Source organism: Hippichthys cyanospilos, chromosome 3 (assembly GCF_059441005.1).
Source record: "Hippichthys cyanospilos isolate Australia breed blue-spotted pipefish chromosome 3, RoL_Hcya_1.0, whole genome shotgun sequence".
Classification (NCBI taxonomy): Eukaryota; Metazoa; Chordata; class Actinopteri; order Syngnathiformes; family Syngnathidae; genus Hippichthys; species Hippichthys cyanospilos.
In genome coordinates, this window is record NC_142371.1 from 18,224,324 (window position 1) to 18,250,468 (window position 26,145).

General features: G+C 43.5%; 1 protein-coding gene across 1 annotated transcript in view; it reads right to left on the minus strand.

The window, feature by feature from the left end:
* The window catches only part of LOC148426045 (nectin-2), a 124,717-nt gene that overhangs the window by 59,808 nt on the left and 38,764 nt on the right, over positions 1–26,145 (minus strand). Inside the window, exons 2-3 of the mRNA XM_088409634.1 lie at positions 6,227–6,336; positions 3,450–3,699 (exon numbers count right to left, since the gene is read on the minus strand). Of these exons, the coding sequence (XP_088265760.1) occupies positions 3,450–3,699; positions 6,227–6,336 (360 nt within the window). The remainder of the gene's footprint in view (positions 1–3,449; positions 3,700–6,226; positions 6,337–26,145) is intronic.

The following is a 26,145-nucleotide window of genomic DNA, read 5'->3' on the forward strand; positions in this document are numbered from 1 at the left end:
CAACTTATTAAGTTACATCGGCTCATTTGCGAGTCTGACGCAGAAGTGCGTTGTCATTACTGCCGCGGTTTTCACAAATAAAACTGATGGAGTTGCACGATGTAGCTTCTGGAGTTGCTGAATAAAATGTCAAGACATAGCACTACAAATGTGGTTCCAAACACGGAGGGCACAGGACTCTCTTTTCGTCCAAAAATGCTTTGCGGCGGTGAGGGGGTACTTTGCTGAAAAATGTTTTCACAGGGGGTCCATCATTGTCACAAAGCGACAAAAAATGTTGAAATCCACTGAACTAGGTGACCAAAAGCTTAGATGGCGTAATTTGAATATTCTTACGATAATCATGGCAATGGGGCCAGTTTTGATGGAAGCGGATTTTGCAAACCAAGACTGCACCACATTGTTTTCATGAAAAGAAGTAAGCAGACCAAACCAACATCTGAATCCATTTCATTTCTGATGATCTATTAATAAAGTTTGACTGACTTATCTGATTGTTTTGTTGACATTCCCTTCAGCGCAGTGGATGCATAACGCAAGCCCGGCAACTACTGTAGCTTCTATTCTATGCGCCTTATAATGCGGTAAGTTTAAAAAGAAGCCATCCATTGAAGATACGCCTTATAATCAAAATACGGTAGACTTGCTGAAAGTCTCAGGAACTCCCGAAGTGCCTTTGCGAAATATTCCCTCGAACGCCCCACCGACAAACAATTCGGCCCAAATCTCCACAAATGATGATTTTGCCCGTCCCCGTTCGAGGCAACTCCGCTAAAGAAGAGAATAAAGCCGTCGCGTTTCTTAATTAGAAAGAGCCACTAGACTATAATTACAGCTTTATGCTTGTATGCTTCTGCAAAGCACTCCAGCAGACACGTAATAAATAAACCGCATGGGGCGCAGACAAACAATTATCCACTAAGTATTTTACTGCAAAGGCTTTTTATCTTTCTTACAGCGGGGGCGGGATGTCAATCATGTGACGATCGATAGTTGTAGGAGGGGGAAAAAATGATCATTGGCTTTTGAGAGTCTTTACGTTTAACCTTTCGGAGAGAAAATGTCAACGCTCAATCACGCTGTCCTTTTGGACGTCGCTGTGATATTTTGTCACGACTCGCCGCCGGCCTTTTTAAGGCATCCAGAAATCCAAAAATTGACTCGGGTCCGCGGAGGCTATGATTAGACGGCAAACCTCAGCCGCTGGACTCTTCTGGTATGCGCGGATGTTTCTGTGCCGCGGTCGCTCGGACGGCGCTGCGGCGTTCCGCAAAAGCGGCCGCTCAGAAACGTCCTTTCTCTCTCGGAGCGAAAGACGTGATAAATGGCTTCATAAACAATATTTGCCGGCCGCTTCTCATCGTCGATTGGTATGTAGATCCATCCTCTCCGCCAAATACGATAAAGACTGCCAAAAGAGATTAGTTTGGAAGTCGAGGACGGACTTTCTAAAGCCACTCACTCACCAAATTTGCTTATCGCGGTTGTCACGAATGTTTTGTGTTTGCGTTTGACTTTAAGGCTTTGAGGTCAGACCTCATCAGCTCCGGGTACCAAATTTTGCTCTCGAAACGCAAGTACGAGCCGGGACGCTAAGAGGCGTGAAGCACCGCTTAGCTAAACTGCTAGCTCACCCCTGACCGCGAGCTAACCTTTAAAGTGAACTCGGAGATACGGTTCGAAATAAATGACGCGTATCTGACGATAATTGCTGAAGACCGGCGCGGACCGGGAACAAAGAGCGCTCCATTGTTTATAGCTAGCGTTGAACTGCTTTTCACCGCTTCCAATTGTTTAGATTACTTTTGGGTCAGTAGCATGTACATGTTCCAAGTCGTACAGTACATGCGAACGCTTCACGGGTGTAAGTTCAAATGCGATTGACGCGGCTCAAGTACATTTTACCATAAATACCTGAAGTTACGCAGCATCCGCGTTCACCGAGTTTATGATTGTGTGTATATGCCGAAAGAGCGCAATTATTAAACGAGCTGAATGGTCTAACCGGTGCATCCTTTGCCACTCTTAATTGAATCGACTGAGTCATCATAATATTTCTGCGTGTGGACAACGATGGACTCGGACGTTGGTTCAGCCTGCTCGCTTCTTTTCTTGAAAATAATTCCATAACAAACTCAGCTAACACGAGCTGCTGTTAGCTGCAACAGCCAACTGACTTCCGTCCACTAACTCATCCATTTTATTTGGGGGGTAAATATACATCTACCCATTTGGTTTTTTTTTTGGTTTTTTTAAAAAACGATTTGAAAAGCACAGTAGCAATTTTTATGAGATAAAATGGCACGTTTGTATAAGCCTACTTTGTTCAAAAGTGATCAGTAGGAACGGCACCTGTGTCAGTTTGAGTCATTTATGCCTCTGAAAAGCAGTTGAGTGCCGCTAGCTGCTAACGCTGCTAGCACCTTGTGCTGCTGTCGCTAGCCGCAAATGTTGGCGCCGCCACAAACTGCTGACAATAGCATCGTTTAATAAAGGGTCAGCATGATTAAATCGGGACAGTGGTTACGCCGCATACTGCTGCTGGGATCGACTTCAAAATAAACGTTTTCCAAGGCGTCCAAGGTAAGGCTTATTTTAAAGTTGCTAACATGCTACTGTCATGCATAGCATGAAACACTTGTTGCTGCCGTTAGCTCCCTCACAGCGTTGACTAAAACGACGGGACTTTTATTTTAAGCCGAGGTCCCAAACTCTAATTCTAATTCCACCATTAAATTAAACTGGAATCCCTGATGCTAAACTTGTGGTGTGTAAACAACGTTGAATTTCTCAAGGTGATAATATAGCCCAGCTAACGCTGTAAGATTCAGGCAGCTTTAATTGTCACCTAAGCAATACAAGCCACTCGCGCTTCCTTTCAAGTAGCACTTTCGCTAATAAGATCCTTTCTGTGTTCCATTATCATCATCATCACTTGACTTGTTAGCATATCACCATGGATACTCCTCGTCAAAAGATAGCCACACAAAAAAAAATAAATTAAAAAAATATGGATGAGATGTCCATGTCTGAGCTCTCTCAGACATTCTTTCTCTATTTTGTTCTCGACTTTTGGACCTATCCGTTGGAACTGCGCATTTTACTTTAACTCTTTCGGTGCCAGTGCGCAATGTCTATGTAAATATGGGTGTTGCCCTTGAAAGATTGACTTCCATTCTTCAGTTACACTTGCATGTAGGTAACAGCTGTGTTGTAAGTGTGGAAACACTGCCATCCAATGGTCACAGTTTGCCCTACAGTGCTCATTTGGCTTATATTAGGTAAGCATGAGTCAAGGCTGTCAGCTCCTCCCTCCCCATAAAAAAAAATGCATTTGACCAGAATTTCGAGAATTCTCGTCCATGGCAATGAACGAGTTGTTCGGATTGCAGGCAGACTTAAAACTGTTAGCGGGACATGGGGCATAGAAAGTTGTCATTGAGACTTACTGAGCATGACCAGCTGGGTGACTCCCTGCTCGTGTCCGCTGGGGTAGGACGCGAACTCGCAGATGTACCTGCCCTCGTCCATCATGCCCACGTCCCTGATCTGGATGGAGGGGCTGTCCACGTTGGGGGCGCTCTGCGTGAAGCTGACCCGGCCTTTGAGCGGCGATTCTGGGTAGTTGGGTTGGAATTTGGGGTGCAAGACTGCGATGTTGGTCCGCTTGCCGTCCTTGGGTTCAAAGATCCACGTCACCTGCCGGTGGAGCGCTAATTCAATTACACGTGTACAGAACAATTGGGACAAAGTGGAGTTTTCCGTCTTTTGCAAAGTCAGCAAAGTCAAGAATATCAAATTCTAAATGACTACCGTGAATTTACAACTATAAGCATTTTTTTTTTAAATCCACCAGGGGGCAAACGCCTGGCTAACAGTGAGACAGAAGAAGACACTATTTGTCAGACAATAAGTACTGATTTTAAGTTTAAACTGCTATTTTACACGCCACAAGGGGGCAATCTTCACCAGTAAACACGATCAGGCGTGTTCCTGATGTGTTGGTGCAGTGTTCTAACTATCTGAGCGTGTCGTTACGCCGAAAATATGTTGGTGCCGCTCTTATTTCTAAAAGTGCAGGTATGTTCAAAAGCATGTTGCTATAATCAGACACTTTAAACAAGTTTTAAATAAAAACAAGACTTCTATTCTATTCTGTGTAAATCTACATAAGAAAATAATACCTGTTAAATTTTTGTGGCCGTGTCTTGTAATGCGGTGCGCTTTGCCATAAAATACGATCTCCTTTAGTGTCTGTTTTCCGACAACAAAGTCTCAAGGTTGGGAGATAAATAGAATTAATTTACCATTTTAAACGTTCAAGATTTGAAAACGAGCTAAGTCAACGCAATGCAGTCGAAATTTTGAATAGTTTCCTCAAGTTAACACAGTTTTGAACTGATCAATTAGCCATAAAACTTAAAAAGAAAAATTAGTGTTAAATAGTGTTGGGGAGACAAAAAAAAAACTCACAAAATGGCTGCCAACCGTCAAGCTAGTTGACAAACCACAATGTTGTCAGTTAGCAATTCGCACAGGCAAAACAACGAAATAAAAATCAATAGCCTAGCAAGCGTTGTGTTTATTTAATGTGTCACACACATCATCCACTGCAAAGAAATTGAGAAGAAAAGCATTAGGAGCTCAAATGTAGTTTCCGAGTAAGCTAGGCGTTAGCGTAGCTTCTTCCTGCTAAGCTCCCAAAGCATTTGCCTAGTATAACAGCAATATTTCCTGAGATCGTACGAAATCTCCGGCTTTTAAACGACGCGACCTCCATTCGTCAGCGCCGCCGTAAAACGTCTCCCATTTCTCGCAAACTCCACTTGGCTGCATAGAAAGCACCAAAAAGCACATAAATGAAGCAGGTATGAATATGGATGCGTATTTTGAGGAGCGGCGCCCCCGAGTTGCTCCAAGAGACTTCTGACTTCATTGAGATGCAAGCATTAGCATACGCAATCCCCTAAAGCAAGAGGAAGCTTAGCATTGTTTGTTTGGCGTAGTAAAACGTTAAGCCTAAATGTGATAAAAAGCTATTACTAGCCTTGGGATTATTTCCGCCAGCCGTGATTTGTTAGATTAAAATTTAATGCTGCGGGCAATAAAGGCCCGAATCCCACAACCGCCCTTCCGTCGACAATTGGGATTGAAAATTAAGCAAATTATTTGCACGATGAGACGCGATCCTGTCGCGGGGGTGATATTTTTGGGGGACCCAACAGCGGGGACAGCGAATTGCCATTTCATGATCAAAACTCAAAATCGGGGGCACTTTTTTGGACCGACGCTTTCACGATCGTTTCGACGATACACTTGCCACGCGAGGGCCGATACCGATTTTTAGAAATCGTGGAGGCTGATAACCGATATTGGGAGCCGACATTTATTTTCAAGAAAGTGGAGAATGTTGGAGTCCGTTTTTTAACCTTATAATTATTTTAAATATCAATATAAAAATTTGGAAAAAAAATTAAAACATTATTTAAAAAAAAGTCATTAGTTAAAAGATGCCAGTACGTATTGAGACAATTTCTCAACTCATAACTTTATTTATCAAGCTCTTTAAAACAGTGCTGCACAAGTAGTATTATAATAATAATGTTACAGATATTTTGTTGGGTATTAATTTGATCAACATTTCACATCCATTTCACTTCTCAATCAATAAGCTGCAACTTTTTTCTCATGATTTGAGCCCTGCGGCTTATAATCCATCTTTCTGCATCCGATGTTACGGCCTGCGGCTTATAGCCTGGTGCATCTTGTCCATGACAAAAATATATGTTTTGCTTCATTTTTGATGTTGTAACATACCGGTGCGGCTGATAGGCCTAAAAACAAGGAGTGTATGTGTGTGTTTATATATATTAGATATAAAACCAGGCAAAAATAAAATATAATTTCTTTTTGGGTCGGCCCCAAAGCTTCTTATAGTTTTCCTATAGCACAGTAAAAAAAACCAAACCTCAAAATACCTGAAATGTTAAAATGTCACCATTTTTCATTTAAATTTGAACACAAATAAAAAGGGAAGCGTTTCAGGCCTCGCTAAAATTTTCATTGAATGCTTCACTGAAGTGGGTTTATCATAGGCCATCAGATTGAAAAGAAATAAAAGAAAAGGTGTCGGTGGCATTATTCTTCAAATGCCGAGCGGCGGCGCATGTAACGTCGCCCGTTTCATTCCATGCCAGCTAACGGAAAAAGCGCGGCGATATCTGACCATGGTGAGCTGAATGTCGGTGGTGTCGGTGAATTCGCATCGCAGGTTGACCGTCTGACCCGGGTAGGACGACACCTCCGGCTCCACTTTCACTCGCTGGCCCGACGCCCCTGAAACACACAAAGAAGCCGCGCGTGTTCATTCGGCTTTTGTCCGACGCGGGAGATAAAGGAGAACCCGGCCGCTGATAAATGGGACGAGCGCACGACGTATGAACCCGGCAAGTAGGCCGAGCGTCTGTCGTCCCCGCATGGATGGAGCGGGCGGGCCGAAGAAAAAAACAACAACAAAAGCAGGAAAGGGGACGACGGAACGGGCGCGATTAATCATCCGCACGGACGGCGGCGGCTGCCGGATCGCATCCCGCTCGCCCATGGCGACACATTCCTTCGCGGTGGAAAGGAGTCCGAATAAATATATGCTTTTGCTGCCGAGCGAGGAACTGAGCGCCGGAGCTTCACGACCGCAATCTCTGCCTCCGTGTGTGTGTGTGAGTGTGTAATCCAGGTCTCTGTGAAAATGTAATTACTTGTATGAGTAAGCCGGCATTAAGTATGTGTCAGCAAGATGGCACCTGTTTCAAGTAAAAGTGGATTACCTGCAAATACGCAACCTCAAATTTCTGCAGCTGGTGTGTGTGCGCGCTCGCATCGTACGCACGCCGTAAGGTGTTAGAAGTGTTTTTAAATCCGACTCCCACCATACGAGTTAATCGCCTGCGACGGAAAGTCAAAGCTGACGATTGAAGGGCTCGCGCGCCGAAGGCTGTGCCGCTACGTGCGCTTCCGCTCCGGGCCTGTAGGAGGCGGTAAAAGGTGGAAACTGTTGTAAAAACAAATCTAGCATTGGTCCAAAAACTATGGCTTGCAGGCCGGATCCGCCTCGCGTTTTGCCTGGCCCCCAGAACCAGTCAAGTTTTAGTTGCAAATTCAAAAGGTCAAGTCAAGTTTTGGTCCTCAGGGTCTAAATCCAAGTCACAGTTCACAAAGTCCAAGTCGAGTAACGGTCCACAAAGTTGAAGTCTGAGTCAAGTCAGAGTCAAAAGTCAAGGTCCAATTCAAGCCAGAGTCCACAAGGTCCAAATCCAAGTCCAGTTGAGGTCAACAAGGCTACAAGGTCTAAGTCAAGTCAACGTTTACAAAGTGGAGGTTTGATTCAAGTCACAGTCCACAAAATGGAAGTCGGAGTCAAGTTAGAGTCGACAGTCAACGTCCAAGTCAAGTCAGAATTCACAAGGTCAAGATCCAGGTTGAGACAAGAAGATTTCTCATGAAAGCGGATTCTATAATCTCAAAATCTCACTGTTGGCCGAGAGGACAAAGAAAAAAAAACAAAAGCAATACTACAGGCAGGTTCTTCGATGCTTGCGGTCACATTATTTCATAATTTCCAGTTTCTTTTGAAGAAATACAATCATATCCAGGAATAAAAACAGTTAGCCCGTAAACGTTTCCAAAAGTCCGACGGCCGAGTTCCAAACAAGTCCCAATGAAATTCCGAGGGGTCCGAGCGGAGTCGGCGCTCAAATACTCCAGGCCTCCTTCGGAAGTAAGGCGCCGACTGAATGAATCTTAATTGACGGGCGCGCTTCTCGCTCGGGACGCACCGGTGAAAGCTAATTCCCGCTTTACATAAACAATTAGATCCGGTCCAACCGGTTTGTGTTGAAACTAATATCAAGACGGCAACTGACCAAACGCGCACGTGCGCCCGCCAGCGAAAAGCCGTCGACTGGGAGATAAAAAGGGAAAGGGCAGCGCTGTCTTTCTTTTTGACGAGCAATAAACTCCGCACCTTTTCTTCTCCGGGGATTTATCGAGACGAGCGGCGTCCGACGAGGGAAGGAAAAGAGCGAGAGGGAAGAAAACAAGGCCGCTCCTAGAATAACGTCGCCTCTCCCAGGACCGGCCCAATTTGCAACCGCAAAACAACACGCTTGCGAGCCGCGCAGGACCCATCGGACGAGCGCCGGGACCGTCCGGGTAGTTTGCCCGTCTCGCAGAAATTTCTCCGCGCCAAGTCCCCGGTCCCCGGCTTTATTGTGATTTTTTTTTTTTTTATTCGCGGCGAACAGCAGAACCGCCGTCGATCAATTTGAAGCGGGCCGACCGGACCCGGATGAGCTCTGGGATCGCCAGTTACACTTAAGTTGCCGCCGAATCTCTTGATTGATTGAAGGAAAGACGATATCCATGGTTAGGGTTGGTATTTGAAACATGATCTTGGGTTTGTTGGGAATAAAAAGCTCAATTTAATTACTGTCCCCTTATTCCAAAACAGGACATTTGACTGGGGGGACTACAAAAATTGGTTTGACGGTTGAGAGTAGCGTGGAAAGACAATACAGATTGAGCCGTCCTAGACATTTAATGAACAACAAAACGGAAGGAAGACAACTAGGTTTTCTCACGAGGAGAGCAGACAGGAACCTGAACTTCTCGGATGTCCTTCCAGTCTGGTTACAGATCCTTTCCGCTCCTTATTTATTCACTTGGGTTGGCCCTAGGTACAAAAGCCATGAACTCCTGGGGTCCCGCGGACCTCACTTTGAGAACCGCTGGTTTATAGAACACACCCATAACTTTGGCCTTCAATTGCTGGTGGGGGTATGTCTTATATTTGGGGAATATAAGAAAGGACAAGGTCACAATAAAAATTGTATAAGTATCAAAAATGTGTATTATTTTTAACATTAACAAAAGAAAAAAGCAATATAAATAAGCTTTCAACAACTAATTGATTTTGACAGCGTTTATACAGGTTACAGATTAGTCTAAAACTGAAAAAAAAATGACCAAGTGCATCAACATGCCTGAAACAAAAAAAGATTATGAATTTTTTGATTGCAATTACACTACACATGACAAAAAAAGCCTTTTCCCTGAGGTCATCCGCGCCCCCCCCCCCACGATGGCCCGGCTCACTATTTGAGAAGCGCTGGATTAAGTCAAGGTAGCACTGTAAATCTCCTTTCATCCTTCCGCACATTTTCCACCGCAAAAAAATGCAATATTCTGCGAGACGAAGCCCCGCCGCGGGCCGTGCATTAATCTCCCCGCGTTTCTTTTTGACAGTCGCCATTTTCAACGACTGGATTGTTGCCAATTGCCAAAGTCGGATGAAAACCCGCCATCCCGTCGGCCATTTTGGCTTTCTAACGCCGTGGACGCGTCACGCCGGGGCGTAGCCGAACCGGAGCCGTCGGGCCGTCTGTCATCGGCGGCGGGCAATGAGAAGCCGGCCCACGTAGGTCAACTCCGGCCCGGCCGTCGCCGCCGCCGCCTTATGAGACGGCGCCTCGCCGAGGGGAAATGAATATTGCATGCGCGCAAAGATGCACAAAATCCCTTTCCGTCCATGGTCCCCGAACTCTTCAAACTCCGTCATTCAAGCGGCGGCCGCGCCGCCGGGCGAGAGGGAAGGCTTTCCCAAAGAATAATTGCGAGTATAAATATTTAGCGGGCGGCGGTCGTATGAGGAAAAAGGACGGCGGACGGGGCTAGTGGCGGAACTGAGGGAATTGGAGGATTTAAAAAAAAAAAAGATGGTTCAAGGGGAAGAGAACAAAAGAGCGGGAAAAGGAAATGAGCGTTGGAGGGGAGGAGAGCGGCAAAGACGTGCGTCGCCTACGAGTGACGCCCCGACATCTTGGCGCGGTGACATCGGCGCTTCCGTCTGCTGGCGGCTGGCCAAACGCACGCGAACCTCTGACATTTCCATATTTTCCCGCGCGAGGAGAAGAAAAAGAGGGTGTGAAAAGAACCTTCGCCGGGAATGTGCGATGAAGGGAGGAAGGAGGAGGAGAGATAATGTGATAAACAAGGTTAACGGGAGACGGCCGCGGGGACAAAAGAGCGACAAATAAGGCGGCGAGAAAGAGGAAAAGAGAAGAGCGGGTGAAAAATGGAGCTGGTCGGGCCGCCGGAATGGAAAGAGGTGCCGCGGGAAGAAAGAAACAGAGCGAAGCGGCTGCGCGCCTGACCTTGGATAAAACACTTGTCAAGCCGCCCGCACCCGTACACAAACACACACACACAGCCTGAGAAAACACCTGTGAACATGAAAAAGAAGAAGGAAAAATAGATATATATTCAACTAAAAACCTTGAGGAGGTACTTCAGCTCGCTTTATTTACCCGTTATCTTCAATTTTCTAGTAGTGGTTTCTAAACCTCTAAGTGCAAGCTCTCTAATTACGGAGGGGAGGAAAATCTTGATACCTTCTGCAAAAGAGTCACTGTGACTCAATCCAGCAGTAAGCTGCCTCCTGTTCCAATTCATTTGCTCTTAGTTTGAAAAGAAAACCGTTCTTGTCAGGCATTAAAAAGCGTTCCAATTGATTTCTTTTTTTATTTTAAACTCTCAGGTACACCCGTTTGAGAAGCACTGGTGGTATTCATCAATTAGACGGCTTTACAGGTGCCAAAACCTTCATTTTGGATTCATGGACGCTTTACTAGGACATGAAGTTTCTCACAATGTTTCTAATGATTTTGCTGCAGGCGTACCTTTCAAGATCCGCATCGACTGAGATTCCGCCTCAATGTTCCAGAAAGTTCTCTGGAAGTCCGCCATGAAGTTTTTGTCCAAATAGTAAATAGCGAGGAAAAAATAAATTATACAGGACGCCGTAAAGCCAATTTTCTATCAGGTGCGTACAGCTTTACAGATGCCATAACCTTCTGTTTTAGTCCAATAAACGTCACGTATAATTCACAGAAAGGCCCAAAAAGGCAAAGTCTCGAGTCAATTTTGCATAATCCCGCAAAATAACACATAACGGCAAAGAAAACCCCACAATGATATAAACAACAGCAAAAAATTCCAATTTTCTCTACCGCCTATCTAGGACAGCTTGCCTGCATACCAAATATCTCTCACACACACACACACACACACACATACACACACTTCCCCGGGAGGCTGACTTTGAGGCCTAATGGCGTCGGTGCCCTCCGCCTGATCCCGGAGAAGAAGCGGCGCATCCGAACGGGGCGGCCGTCACCTGAAATATTCCGCGGCCTTCGCCGTCAGGCCACTTCATCGGGCCGCCGGCTGCCGACTGACAGACGGGCCGCCTCCGCTCTGCCGTGCGCTGTCCGAACACACCAGCAAATATATGGATTTTTGACAAGATACAAAAACGTTTTTGGCATTCCTGACACGATGATTCTCCGAGGTCCGTGCTACTATTAATCACAGAACATTAAGTTTTTCATTTATTGAAAAAAAATTGCACTGTTAGTATACACTACAACTATACGTTACAAAATCATCTCGCGGGCCGGTTCTGGCCCGGGGGGCCTTAGGTTCGACACCCGCGTCCTATCCCATTATTGTCGCAAACTCGATTTTAATCTTCTGCGACTTGCATTTATGTTATCCGCCCAGAACGGAAGGAGCTTTTTATGAAAACGCTAAGCTAGCTTCAAACGGTCAGTGGCTAGCTCGCGCAGGTTCGTCCCTCGCCGTCAAAACTATTGACCGCCGTCAATAAAAGTAATTTTCTTCAAAAGCGACCGGTTCCGTTGTTACGCTGCGAGGCAAACTACCTGATCGACCTAAAAAAAAAAGAACGCGTTATGTCGGACGCGAGTTGCGATTTCTACCTCTTGGGCGTGCAAAGCGCAATTAAAGTTAAATGTCAGCTTTTTACATCATCATTCATTAGCGCGATATTTCCAAAGTCAGAGGCCGTAACGCCCACGGTGAGAGGGAAAGATGCGGGTGTTTTATCCTTTGGCCTTTCCCGCGCGCTAATTCCTCGGCAGCTAATTACGTCCTCATTATTGGGGCAGGTCGGCGCAAAGTTCCGGCTTTCTATTAACGCGGAGTTGTTGTTGCGGTGAACAATAATAGCTTTGACACGGGCGGTGGCAGAGCGGGCGGCGGCCATGGTGCCCTGATGGAATCTCCTTTCTGCCTGGTTACTTCCTCCCCGGAGCGAGGCGTTTTATTAAAGCGGAACGAGATGGCTCGGCGGGCCGACCTATCACGGCTGATGACTTGACAAGCTCCATTTTGGCACCCGGGGGCGGCGCCCGTGTAATGAAATGAGCTTTTTCCTCCGGAGCGCCCGAGCAATTTGGGCAGGAACACAATGAATGTCAATGTCGGCGCTTTAATGATTGCCTGCCAGTGACCGCGCTGACGCAAACGTCCACAAATATGATTAAAATGCTAAAGCGGCTTTCGTCATTTGATTTTTTTTTTTTTTTTTTTCGCTCTTGGGCCGAGGGGGTCGGATGGCTTCCTATAACCTTCGCGGACATGTGACTTGCCCGTTTTGCTTTTTTGTCTGGTTTAACCCTTGTGGCATCATATTACAAATTATGGACATTTCTTTGATTTTTTTGCATAATACTAAAGAACACAAAGAACAAACAAAGAACACACAAAAGGGAGCTGAAATTTCCAGCAGATGATTTTAAAAATGCAACAATTATGACATTTCTATGCAGTTGCGGCTAGACGTGCGAGATTTTGTGTGCAGGTATAATCATTGTCCAAATTTTGGACCATATAAAACCATTATCATTACAATAATTTTAGATGCGTTTTAATCGGATTTATTACATTGATGTTCTTACGATTTTTGCAACGCTCTGTTGAGCGGCGGTCAAACTATGTCAGCAAACAGAAACTTCCTGTGTTTCACCTCAAGACAGTAGGTGGCGGTAGAGAGAAAAAATGTTGGCTGTTTGCCAGCCTCTGACGCCATTTTGGCAAACACTGGTCGACTTGAGACGCTATCTTAATACTTGACAATGTTTGACAATGTGAAGGGACATGTACAATAAGTAGAATCCAAGTACAGTTAAAGGTCTCCAACAAATGTGATTCCCAACTTCTTTTTGAAAAGACACAAATCCTCAGGCATCGTATTAGCGGTGACGCATTTTTCTCACGCCAACGTGCTCCAAATTTAGAAATTCATTGACTCATTTGGCCCAGCGCGCACAAGACTATACACACACACAGCACGCTCGTTTACCCTGCTAAATGTTAGCCGCTTCAGTGGCAGTCAAATGCCAAACAAAATAATTTATGACATTTACGACACTTTGAATTACCTGACAGCTTAACGGCATTTTTTTTTTGTATGGAAATAAAAATGTGGGGCGGCTCATTTGTTTGTTCTACATACCGGGAAAATTGCAGTCATTTGACTGTTTGATAATAGAATTGATGTCAGAATAATGGCGTCTAAATCAACTCTTCCGCTTTAAGTCTCGGCTAGTTTGTTGTCTAGAAAACTCAGCGTGACATTAGGACTGTATTATGCAGTTTATTTGTTTGTTTTTTTTCATGCAGTAAGATATAAATGTAAAGATTACATAAAAACCACATACATAATTATTGTCTGAACAATTTGCACGCTTTTTTTTTGAATAACTCCAATAAATCTTTGTTGGGTTTATTATTTTGAATAAAATCTTTTCAAACGTGTGTATGTAAGTCCACTATGTATGATGATTTTGGACTACTTTGTAACTGTGTCTTGTTTATTGAGGCTTCTTTTGTGGTATGAATAGTATTTTTTTTTCCCCACAATTGGATGTGCTTTTAGTGACTGTATATTTTCTTTTCTTTTTATAGATGTTAGAAAAAAAGTTTGCAATCCATAACGTCTTAAAAAACAAAGAATTAAAAAAAAACAAACATTTTTCTTCCAAATGACCCTAGTTACCATTAAAGTTTGTTTCAATAACTAAATAATCTGCAACAAACCTGATCTTGAAAACGATTTGGTTGCGTAACGTCCCAAAAATGTTGACCATTGTTTTCCAAAGTAAAAAGTACACCACGAGATGAAAGGAATTTAAGAATATTTCAATTTGGGAGGCTGAAATTCTGAGCAGTCCATTTTAGGTCTTACCACCAACACTTAGTCGCTTCATTTTTAATTTCATCCAAGACCTTACTGCACTCTTTTTCATTTGATATTAATCATGGGATACATATTGATAAATTTATCACCCGGCCATACATTAACCCTGTGAATAGGCTTAACAATCAATAATGCAGTATCCTTCCGAGAACCACTCAATTCATTGTGTCCATTTTGTCTCAGTAAGACGGCAGAGGGAATTGCATCCCACTCAAACACGAGACATCTTTGGAAAATCTAAATTGTCCTCTATTGAGCCCACTAGGACTTAGATCTCAAAAGATATCAATAATAAATAAATAAATAAAATAAATAAATAAATAAATAAATAAATAAATAATGTCCACTATAGTGGACACAAATAAACTCTAAAATGCATTATGGCATTATTTGTATTTAAAAAAAAAAAAGTGAGCAGGCTGAACCAACGTCCGAGTCCACAACTTTGAGTATTGATGGCAAAATGAACTCGAGCTTCCTCAAGAGCATTCAACGTCACTTTGGCGCAGTATTCACTGATCTTTCGCGATGTGGGAAATGTGAAACACCCGTAGCCGACCAATGGCGGGGCACATGGAGAAAACAAGCGTTCACCCGGACGGCTGCCATTGCGCATGGAGCAAGCAGCTGCCGCGAACTCACCGCGCTGCACACCACCGCTTGGCCCGACCTTCACGTCCAAGCACAGATGTGAGCGCGCGCACACCACACACACACACACGAACACACACACTTGGGTGTACTTTGGTATGCAGAGAGCGGAGCGGGGAAGGCAGCTTAGCTTTGACAGGCGAGGCGCTTTGACAAGCCAAGAATAAAACTCGGAAATGAAGACTTGAGCCGAGCGTGTCATCTCCTTATTGACCTTTCCCGATGGACTCTCCAATCGATAGCACGAGACCGGGTTTTACAAGCAGCCGCGCGGCTCCCGTGATGGCGACGCCCCCGAGTAGACGAGCCGGGCTTAGCCTCCTCCGCTTAGTATTTCGATTCAGCGTTTGTACAGTTTGTTTTGTTTTAGGGTTTTTTTTTTTCAAGCATTTTGACAGCAGTTAGCTCCTTCTCTTTTTGTTCCATGAAAAGCCCACCATGATTTAATGCTCAGGCTATACTGTTTACTTAGCGTACAGATGAAGGTTACCATGAAACAAAACATCAAATAGAGTAACACATCTTACTGTATATTTAAAACTACATGACCTCTAGCATAATGCTAAGATAAGAGCTGCAATTATCAAATCAACATTGAATTAATTCTAATATCAAGCAATGGACAGCTGAACACCAAAGGTGGAGCAACACAAGTAGAAAAATAAACCCAAAATATCACTTGGATATATTCTTTAACTTCGGGGGGGGGGGGGGATAATAACGCCGTACTGAGAAGCAAAGAGATGAGCTCAGTCTTCTGGCCCAGATCTGACCCCCAGGTCTTGAGTTTGACACCTGTGCTTTAAAGCAAGAGTTTGAAGTCAGAAATGTCACTTTTATATCCAATCTTTGAATTTGAAATCAGAATTCTGCCTTCGAAGTCAGAATTCTGACATGCTAATATTTCCTATGACCGGATTTCAGCAAATCCGTCTTTAAATTTTGAGAATGAATTCAGAATTCTCATTTGAAAGTTTGGATCAAGAGAATAAAGTCAGAGAGAAGTGATAATCCTGCCAAGCTTTTTTTTTATTTTCTTTCCCTAATCTCTAATCCTCTTTTGCCTCTTTTGCGTATGCTTTTTGAAAGTGTTGTTTTTCCTCATTAAACATGCATTGCGACAATGTTTTTGTTGCTTTTTTGGGGATGAGGCTGTGGCATTTGCATTCAATGGGAATTGTGAGAAACGAGTATTTTGAGTTTGTCTTTCACCCAAGGAAGCAACTAAATTTAGTCAATATTTAAATAGCCAAAACACCAGGTCCACCTCTTAAAGGCGCGTGTCATATATATCTTAAAAATAATGTCAATTATATGTTGATTTTTGCTCTGCGCATCGGCCTGGTCCCACTTCCTTCAGAGGGTCGATTATAAATGTGTTGTTTAAGCGTAAATTCAAAAAAAAAAAAAGAAAAAGTAAAAAATTCCATTTTGGTCCCCTTTGTATCTTAGTATGGATTTTTCCGGGATTGTATCAACTGGTACCGGGCCGCATAAGCCGCACCCGAAATAATGATGTTTGGAAGTTATTTAGTTTCCCCTTTAACAGTTCATTCATGTGCGCTTTGTTTGGCTGATCTTTGTTTTTTGGCGCCTCCTCTGGCCGCTGTTGATATTACATTTTGTAGTGAGGAAGGACGTTGTGGCTTAAGTTGAGAGCAGTCGCTGTCAGTGACACACATGTTCCGTTTGTGAAATCTGGCCCACAAGTGTCTGGAAGTTGTATTTTTTTGTATGTGCTTTTTTTCATGTACTCGCTGTTTCTTCTGCGCATCTTCAACATCTTTCAATACTGCGTTTTAATACATTCAAACCGCGTTTAAGCAAAGCATAGCAGACCGACTATGAACATTCGGGTTGGACATAGCAAGAACCGCAAACATTGAAATACGCGGCGGCTCGGACGCGAGCGAAGGAAGGCCTTCGTTTCGGCTCTGTTCCGCGCGATACGATGAAATATTTGCTAAGCGAGCGTACGCAGGCGAGGACGGGGGGGGGGGGGGGGGGGGGGGGGGGGGATTGAGGAAAAGTCATGAAAGACGAGCCGAGCGGAGGAGACGTGGAAGGCGGGGACACGGGGAGACACCAAAAGGCTTCAAAGCGTCAAGGAGAAACCAACAGCTGGAGGAGAAACCTGCACAGGGAGATGCCGGCGCGCGCGCGCGCGAACGCACGAGCATCCGTACACTGATGCATATTCCTATTAAGCCGCCTGTTTATACAAACATGCCCCGAGAAAAAGCGAGGATATTATTTGCAAAAATAAGCGTTTACCAATTCAATTTAGCGCATGGCATTAATACGAAAGCCCCGGGAGAAATATATGGAAATGCGAGCTCATAAAAAGTGCATGAACTTTACCTCGAAATGCTAAAACCCCTCCTAGCTGCGCGGCGTGGGCCGGACTTTAAATCTGGATACGGGGGCGTGTTTTATATATACACGTATAGTGAAAGGTCTCCAAAGCGGCAAAAATATGGGGAAATGAGGAAATCCCATAAAATAATATAATATAATGTAATACAATACAGTGGGCCCCCGTGTTACAACATCCCTGATTTTCGTTATTTTCATGTTGCGACGTGGAATGCTGAGTTTTTTTCATCCCCTCTTTATGACATTTTCCCGGTTATGCGACCAAAAACACTGTCATGACCCCAGGGGGTGGCTGTACTTGTGTTTTGCCTCCATTTGCTGGCCTTTTTAGGTAATTGCTCTTATTTACTACTGCCGTCTAAGTGCTTCTATGGAACGCGTGACTACAATGCTGGTCTGCTGTAAAAAAGTTGTAACGGAACATCCCTAGTATGCAACAGTATGTACAATGAATTGAATTAATTTAATTAAAACAGATTTATCACATTATCCGATTACATTAGATTTGAAAATGATCTTAAACGGTTCAGTCGAGGTTTTGCGAGTGCGGTAGAACGGATAAGTGGTTTACAAGAAATGTTTATCCATCTCAGGGGGTGGCCATTTTGTCACTAGCTGACTCTTGAAAATGACATCACAGTTCCTCAGAGCTCAACCAATCACGACTCACCTTTTTTCTAAGTTAGGTACCCTGAGCTGTGATTGGTCGTTACCTGAGCTCTGAGCAACTGTGATGTCATTTTCAGTTGATGGTAAGTATAAAAAACTGCCCCCCCCCCCCCCCCCCCCCCCGACATGGATAAAAAAACAAAGTGGATTTTGCTGCATAATTTATATCCTAAAAACATTAACGAAGGTAGAATATTGACATAGAATGTAGTGTAAATACAAAAACAGGAAAGTCCACATTGTACAAACATTTTCAAGGAAATTTCTCTCGGAAGTCACAAAAAAAATCCCTGCAAATCTTTTATACGCCACGCTTTTAGCTTTTTTTTTTTTTTTTTTTTTGTCTTTTGTGGCCACTACCCCAGGGTAGCACTCGCGATGGAAAAGAGGAAAAGCGTTGTGATAACACTAGAAATGGAACTCACTTCACAATGTGATAGCTTGCTATGGGATGTCGTTTATATACAATATAGAAAAAGCAACAAAAAAAAAATCACTAAGGCACAATGTGCTTTTTGTCAAGCAATACCGCAGCAAATCAAATCAACAATAATAAGCAATAAAAAAAAAAAAACATACACAGCTCCCTTTTTCCCCCTCTCACCTAAAACGTTTGGCGTACACTTCATAAAGTCTTAATGATGACGATTTCAATTTGGATGACTTGCGACGGGAGCGATGCGTCAAAAGAGGAACAAATCAAAACGCGATTGGGCAAGACCGCAAACAAACGGGCCCGTCGATGGGGGCCCGTCACGTGAATGATGAGCTCCGGAATGAAAGTGGAAAAGAAATAGCCTCGCTTTGTCAATTAATTAGGCACATCTCGAGGGGGGGGGGGCAAAACGCAATATAATGCAAGAGTCCCGCAATAAATCGCCGGCCCGCGCGGGGTCCCTGACGCTGCCTTTTTATTGGACGTGTTTCAGACAGGCGCTGATTTATCTTAATTGTCATTTTAATGGCCGTACAATGTGGCTCCGCTGAACTCGGCGGGGTTATGGCGCGAGGCCTTCCCGGCGCCGACCGCGGGGTGCTTAAATCTCCCGCGACTCCAAAACTTTCAGGAAATGCAACAAATATATACGGTACATGGAAAAACGCCGGACCGTCGGATGTGAAACGTGAAAATCGGCGAGAGGGACCGTGGAATCGTTAGACCAATTCTGCAATGAAAAATCTCAAATCCGAACATTGTCTTTGCGGAACGTCCAACCAAAACATCAGGTCTGCTAGCATAATGCTATTGCGTCAGCTCAAAATAAACCGATTAATCGGCGAGTAACGGATGATCATTTTCGAAACGATTTATTCTTAACGTATATGATCGGAACAGCGCTCACAAGTCTGTTGAATACAGGCGTACAATGACAAATGCATATTCCAACCGACGACGATTTGAATAATCGAGCAATCATTCAGAGCGTCCAGATCTTCAAATTTCAGTTCCTCGGTTTCAAAGTTTGACAAGTACTGCATCAATCCCTCTTGTGTGCACCAAACGATATGAAATAAAAAGTAATTGGTTCATAAACAGTAATTGGGGAAAAATGGCTTTGTAATACATTTTAATGCAAAATGAAACTGATTATTCGATGAAATAATCGACAGATATTTGTTAGTGGTGGCAGTAGTATTGTGTAAAGAAGTTATTATTGAAGTTGTCGTTCATTTGTTTTGATATTAAGTTCATTAGAACTCTCCAATGTCCTACTACTTGAACACACTTGGAGCGCACAAATACCAAAAAGACAATAAGTCGTGAAAACTAATAAGTCGCATCTTGAGTGTTTTGTATTTTCATCCGTATCATTTCTTAACAAAATGGAGGCCTGCAATGTGTTGCAAAGGCGTCACTATAAAACAATTTAGCTGTTGCTTCATGTTCCAATCAATTTGCTCTTAATTTAAAAAGTAGCATTCAACTGGATTCACTGATACTTACAAAAAAAAAAAACCTAGTTCAATTCTGACTAATACCCCATTTTGAAAACTCTGATATAATTGATCTTAATGGGTAATTCAGTTTGATAAAAAAAAAAAAAAAAGGTCAACCTTGGAGGCATTTAAAAAAAAAAAAAAAAACACTTTGCGCTATGCTAGTACTACAAAGAAAAGCAAAGCTCAGGAAAAAGCCTGCATATGAAACAAGGTGTAGATGCAAAATAAAGTGCGTGAGGTAAAAGTGAAGCAAAATCCTCACATACGCACGACAGGCAGACGCACACACGGGGGAGGGCGGGAGCGGGGGCGGGGGCGGGAGGGGGTTCGATGCACTCTTCTCCACCGGGTGAATAATTCATCTCCGGGTTGGAACGAAAGCGCCGCGCTCGCCTCCTCCTGCTCTCATCTCTTCATTATTGATAAACAGCAACATCTACACTGTACCTTACCCAGGAGAGACAGCGCAGGAGGGGGGCGAAAAAAAGGCAATAAAGAATAACTGACTGGAATGAAACGCAGTAAAAAGGCGAACAAGAAGAAGAAAAAAAAAAAAAAAAACCAAAGCGGGCCGTACGACTCGAGGCCAGTTTAACAAGCCGGCTCGGGCTGCTTTAGGGTCCGTAAAAGTCTCACGGCGGGCCGGGGTTTAGTGCGTCCTCGCGAGACGGGCAAAATAAGTGACTGAATAAGTTAGAGGCCGGACGGCTGACAGACGCCCGGCTCCCCCGCGGCTCCCGGATGGGCTTTGTCGGACTCGTCACGTCAGTCTACCTCCACCGCATCGCTTCGTGATTTCCGTTATTTTTGGACGCGCACGCGCGGACCGTCCTCTGCTATGTAGCCTCATCCTGTCTTTTCATTTTGGAACAAATCCGTTTTTTTATCCCTCCGGCTCATTCTGCTCTCCCTTCGTTTTTCTAGCCGCTGATTCATTTTCTGTCTGGCTTCTTCATACAAGACCTGTGTGCCGGCCGGCGCTCCTCGTGGTAATTGGCCTGGCCATGAGGTTTTTTTTTTTTGTTTTTTTTTTTGACAAATTACAGTGGAGCAGAACCTCTTAAAAGGTTCACCTCCATTTTGCGTCAACAACATGAACGCTACGGGGGGCTCTCGGTGGTTACGTTATGCAACCCCGATTTGAATCAGATCACAAACAAATGCAAATGCGCTAGCTGCATCGTAATCACGGCGAATGTAAGCCATCATAAAGATTCTGTCGGTCAGGACCGGCTTTCAAGGGCCTTTGGAATGACCCTAAATTGAGCACATCAAAACAAAATGGCAGTCTTATCCGGTGGCATCTTTAAAAGGTCAAACTACAAAGAATTCTTAGAATCTGTTCAAATTTGTGTATTTTTCGCACTTTAAGTCACACCTAAAAGCTTTCAATTTTTTCCCTATCCTTCCTTTTCCTTATAATCCGGTGAGCCTTACACAGCGCATAAAACGTGAGTTTTCATTTTTGGGGACAAAAAATAAAATAATTAAATCGCCATGTAAATTTTGACCGTATATGCTCCGGTTTTCAAGCAATTTATATGGTGACAAAACGTGATTTTATCTAGTACGCATTGATCTAAACCAGTGATGCTCAAAAATATTTTGCCACGCCCCCCCAAGGAAAAAATATACTTTTAATTCTCAACGTTTGTATAAGTATACCTAAAGCTGTATCCTTTTTAACAATAACAAGCGAAAAAGCAATCGTAATTAACTTTCAACAATTGTTTTTTACAGCGTTTATATGGGTTACAGCTTAGTCTAAAACAGAAAAACAAACAAGTGCATCAAGGTGCCAGAAACTAAAAAAAAAAAAAAAAAAATTGTGATAAATGATGACAATTCCTATTTTATTAATTGAGGGATTTTCCCCCCCATCCTTCAGATAGTATTTCAACAAATTATCTTTATTCTTAATTTCTGATTGAAAAATCTGACCATTATAATTACAATTTTTCAGATATCGTACCCTTTTTTTGAGATACATGCCATTTTTCAATTTTTTGTGGGCGTTAACAAATTTAACCTACGTATGTATGGATCTAACTGATGCAACTGAACAATTTGAGTGGTTGAAGGGGGGAAAAAATGAATTATTATGCCGTTAAAAGCATTTACAAAATTAGGGAAAAAATGTACAGTGATGTGCATAGTTTGCAAAGTGTTTGCATTGCTGGATCAGGTACACCTTCATCCAAGGGTAATGATATGAAAAGCTTTTTTAAGCATGACTTTTGGGAGAATCTACAAATATCTGCCAAAATTCATTATGCTACAAGAAATGAGTGACAGGGTTTGAATTTAGCAGAAAATAAAGTAACTTGTCCATCCAGTACAATCAGATTCAAACTTCACTTTCTGTGAGAAGACAGCTTTTGAGTTTGAGTTTTGAGTTTTACCCAATTTACCCCAATGTTCTTACCATTTGTTCAACGTAGTGATTAAAAGTGCCCCGGCGACTGTGTCCTTGACCACTTGGGGGGGCATTGCAAGAGTTCCAACAAGCGGTATCAAATTAGAGGTAACGAATCGATCCGAAGCTTTGGACATTGTGCGATTACTCCAACTTTGTGCAGAACCCGGTCCGCGTTGGGAAAATGATTCATGCGTCGCTTTGGAGAAGGTGAATTCGCTTCACCCTGGCTTTGTAATTAGGAATGAATAGTGAAAGTTTGCAGGCCTGCGTCAGACTTTGTGCGCTAGCGAAATGTGAAAATCAATGTGAGGCTTTGTGCAAACGCTTGACAGGGGTTTTGGGGTCACAAGCGTCTCCATCCAGCCGTCGTTTATTCACGCTGAGGCTTTGCACCTTTTTATCAAGTCTGGCACGGGGGCTTGCCAAACGATCTTTCAGGCACACTTCGCAACAGGGCGCGTGCTTATGCGGCTGCACGCGCACCGAGTTGGAAGCGCTCGCACGTCCGACGCGCTCATGAATTAAAGGCAATGTCACAAGTACACAATTGGAGAACAGTGCCAGGTAATTCAACAAATGTCCCCCCCCCCCTCGCGCTCGGTGTGTGTGCGTTAATCCATCAACGTTGTGTATTTGAGTACACATCCGTCCGAGTGGCACGTTAGCATAATGTGATTATACGTCCTATTTTTGTGGGTGTCAGAGTCTGGCAAGGAATCAGCTGATTTTTTTTTTTTTTTTTGGGGGGGGGGGGGGGGGGGGGGTGAAGTGATCCTTTTGGAGAATTAAAGCAGCGCCGCCCCATTTCTAGGAGGCTCGCTATAATAGAATTATAATAATAATAGAACTAGCTACCGGTAGCAAAGCATAGCAAAGCTAATTGTTTACTAGCTAGTAACAACAGGGAAGTAGGGACTGGTGAGTTCATTATAATGAATCAAATAATGATTTAGCTAGTTTAACTGACTATTTATTAGTTATGTTGTTGGAACAGGGGCGTCCAATTTTTTTTTTTTTTTTTGGGGGGGGGGGGCTTTGTATGGAGGCGATGTTGAAATCCCAATAAGTGGCGATGAGCAGCAAATACAATTCAGTTGATGTCGTCTCTTTTGCAGTGATATCACCCAACAATGTTTAGTGATATCAAAGTTTATTAAACATCATACGAATGATAATACACATCTGGGCTACGTCACTTACATCAGCTACCAACGGTAGCGAGGGACAGAGTCTGACTCGCTCCGCTGACTTAGACTTGCAGTTCTCATCACCCAGGTAAGATAGACATATTTTCGTAGTCGTAGCTATGGAACGAGCTCTTTTTTTTTTTTTTCACCTTGTTGGCCCAGAGGTGCAATGAGACATACAAGAGAACGCTCTGCCTGTCAAGCCACTGTATTATCGTAAAACAGCCAAGCGTTGTGACAAAGCCAGCCAATGCTTCACAGTAAAGTGTAGGATACTTGATCATATTTACCACGGTGAGCAGCTTACATTTATTTATTTTTTGTATCAATTGACGCTCTTCTTTTCGTCTGAGTTTTTTTTTTTTTTTTCATACAATACAATAGCTAGGCGGTCGACTCATTGAACACCCTGCCCTGAGATATTTCCAAAGGGGATGTTTGAAGATAAATTCCATGACAACGTCGCCTCAGGAACTAAACACAGCTGCGTGCGTTTCTAGGATTTTTTTTTTTTTTTTTTTTGGTGGTCAACTTCGCATCACCTTACGGGGGCGTGCTTTAATTCCCGTCTGCTCCCCCTCCCCTCGGAAAAGTCCGGCTACGGACGAGCCGCCATTGGTCATCTGCGGACTCATCACTCATTCGTTCATACAAAACCCATCCGGTTGCTACGTCACATTAAAGGATTAAAAACAAACAGCGGTCGTGTCATGTAGACGGAGGCGGGGGGGAATTAAGCGTTGTCAGTCTACAAGGGGGATCACACAGCAGGCCAGCAAAAATCAATGGCAGCCATATGGGAGACAGAAGGTCAGGCACAACAAGTAAACAAACACACAAGCCATGGCGAAATATGCTCATAAACTGACGATGGCGTCTGTCACAACATCCAGCCGCAACCAGCTGGATTGAATTACTGATGAGTATGTGAGAGAGCTCCCAGAAAGAAGGTGAAGCGGGGAATATGCGAGAGCGCGAGGGAAGATTATGTTCCAAACAACTGCTCTTCATTAACTTATTGCGCATGTAAGGACAATGCCGGGGGACTTGACGCGCATCCCGCCGTTCATCAAAAATAGATCGGCGACAAGCGGAGGTGGCGCGTTTCCGTTTGAAAACAGATGGGCTTGGTCATTACTCAATTAGGCAAATAAAAAAAAAAAAATGTTGATTTTGGCTTCTTTGAAGCGTCGCGACGGTAAATTGGAAACTGAACATTAGGGAAAATAGTCACAATTTTACTTCACTCATCAATGATTGAAAACGTTATTTGACGCACAGTATATAGCAGTCAATAGTGAATGAGGTAAAAACCAGAAGGAGTGGGGGAAATATAAGTGGGGAGACCCATTTTTTCTGCCCATATCGAGCCAGTGTAGGCGTAATACTTTATGTTTTTTTCTTTTCTTACTAATGCATTACAAGTGTACTACCACTTGAAAATGAGTAAATAAATGACTGAAGAAATACCGACGATTGAACGCCTGACTAAAAGATACCCAAAATGGGATTCAATGACTTTATTGTGATATTTAAGGAAGTTGTGCGCAATCTACGAATATTAAGTTTACGTTAAATTGATTTTAAATCAGTACACATTTTTATTATCTATAAATAGTTCACATATGATATGTTTTTCAATTGATCAAAATCTTAAATGCTTGTCGGGTTCATTACTTCAATTGAAAGCAGTTAAGCTTGTTTTTTGCTTGATGCGTGAATGCTCTGCGCGAAAATGAGATTTTGCAGCTTTATACTTTAACTCGCAGTCAGTCAATATCCTCCCATACTATAGGTGGCAGTAAATGGCGTCTGCAGTATACTAACAACACTACAGCAGAGGTAGAGAATCGTAGTAAATTCAAACGATCTAAATTCTTCCACGTTTTTTTTTTTAACTCCTCATTTACACCCAGCGTGCGTGCTTGCCAGGAGTTGTTTACGGTATTTAGGTCACGGTGGTCCTTTTCTGACGAATCATAAAAGGTGTTTGTACCGGGGAGTATCCATAAGCAATAGTTCGTCAGTCATGTTTTCCGCGCAGCAAAGAAATTACGGAAGGTACGCGTTGCGGAAAATCTGGGGCACATTTGCCAAAACGATGTCATTTTGACTTGTTGAGCCGCGCGGACTACGTCAAGCATAAACCAAGCTGAAGCCACAATCGTGAGAAAAAATTATCATTTAAAAACTGTGGTATATTATTTTCTACATACACTTTAAATACTATTACACTGGGTTTCGCCCAGTCCTGCGGTCCACGTTGAAACCCTGTCCTCGGCACTTCAATGACGCAAAAGTTATTCCTCGCGTTCCAAGCTCATTAATCGAACCTGCTGCACATTGTCAAGTTGACAACGGAAGCCACACAATTAGACGGAAGGAAAGACGCACGAACCGGTGGAATGCGGCACAATAAACAAGCGGCTAGCGGCAGAACAGGTTATGTTTATTTGAGCGGCCGCGTTGTATAGGTTTGGTTTCCGTCACGCCGGTCCGCGAGGAAGAAATCCAGCCATTGTGTCGGAGTCTCCATAGGTAAGATGAAACTGCCGGTCAACACTTTGCTATCAGTTCCACTAAAGCAAAGGAAAGGCGATACCAAGAGATCCAATGAATGAGTGAGAAACAACAGGGAAGAGAATGTGGTTTTTTTCCCTCTAATCTCCTACAGTACAGAAGAGTGATGGAGTGCAAGGGTGTTTGATAAAGATCTCCTGGTCTTCGCACCGACTATTAACATCAACTTTGATGCTTCCCCGCAGAGGGGACGTAACACGGCGGAG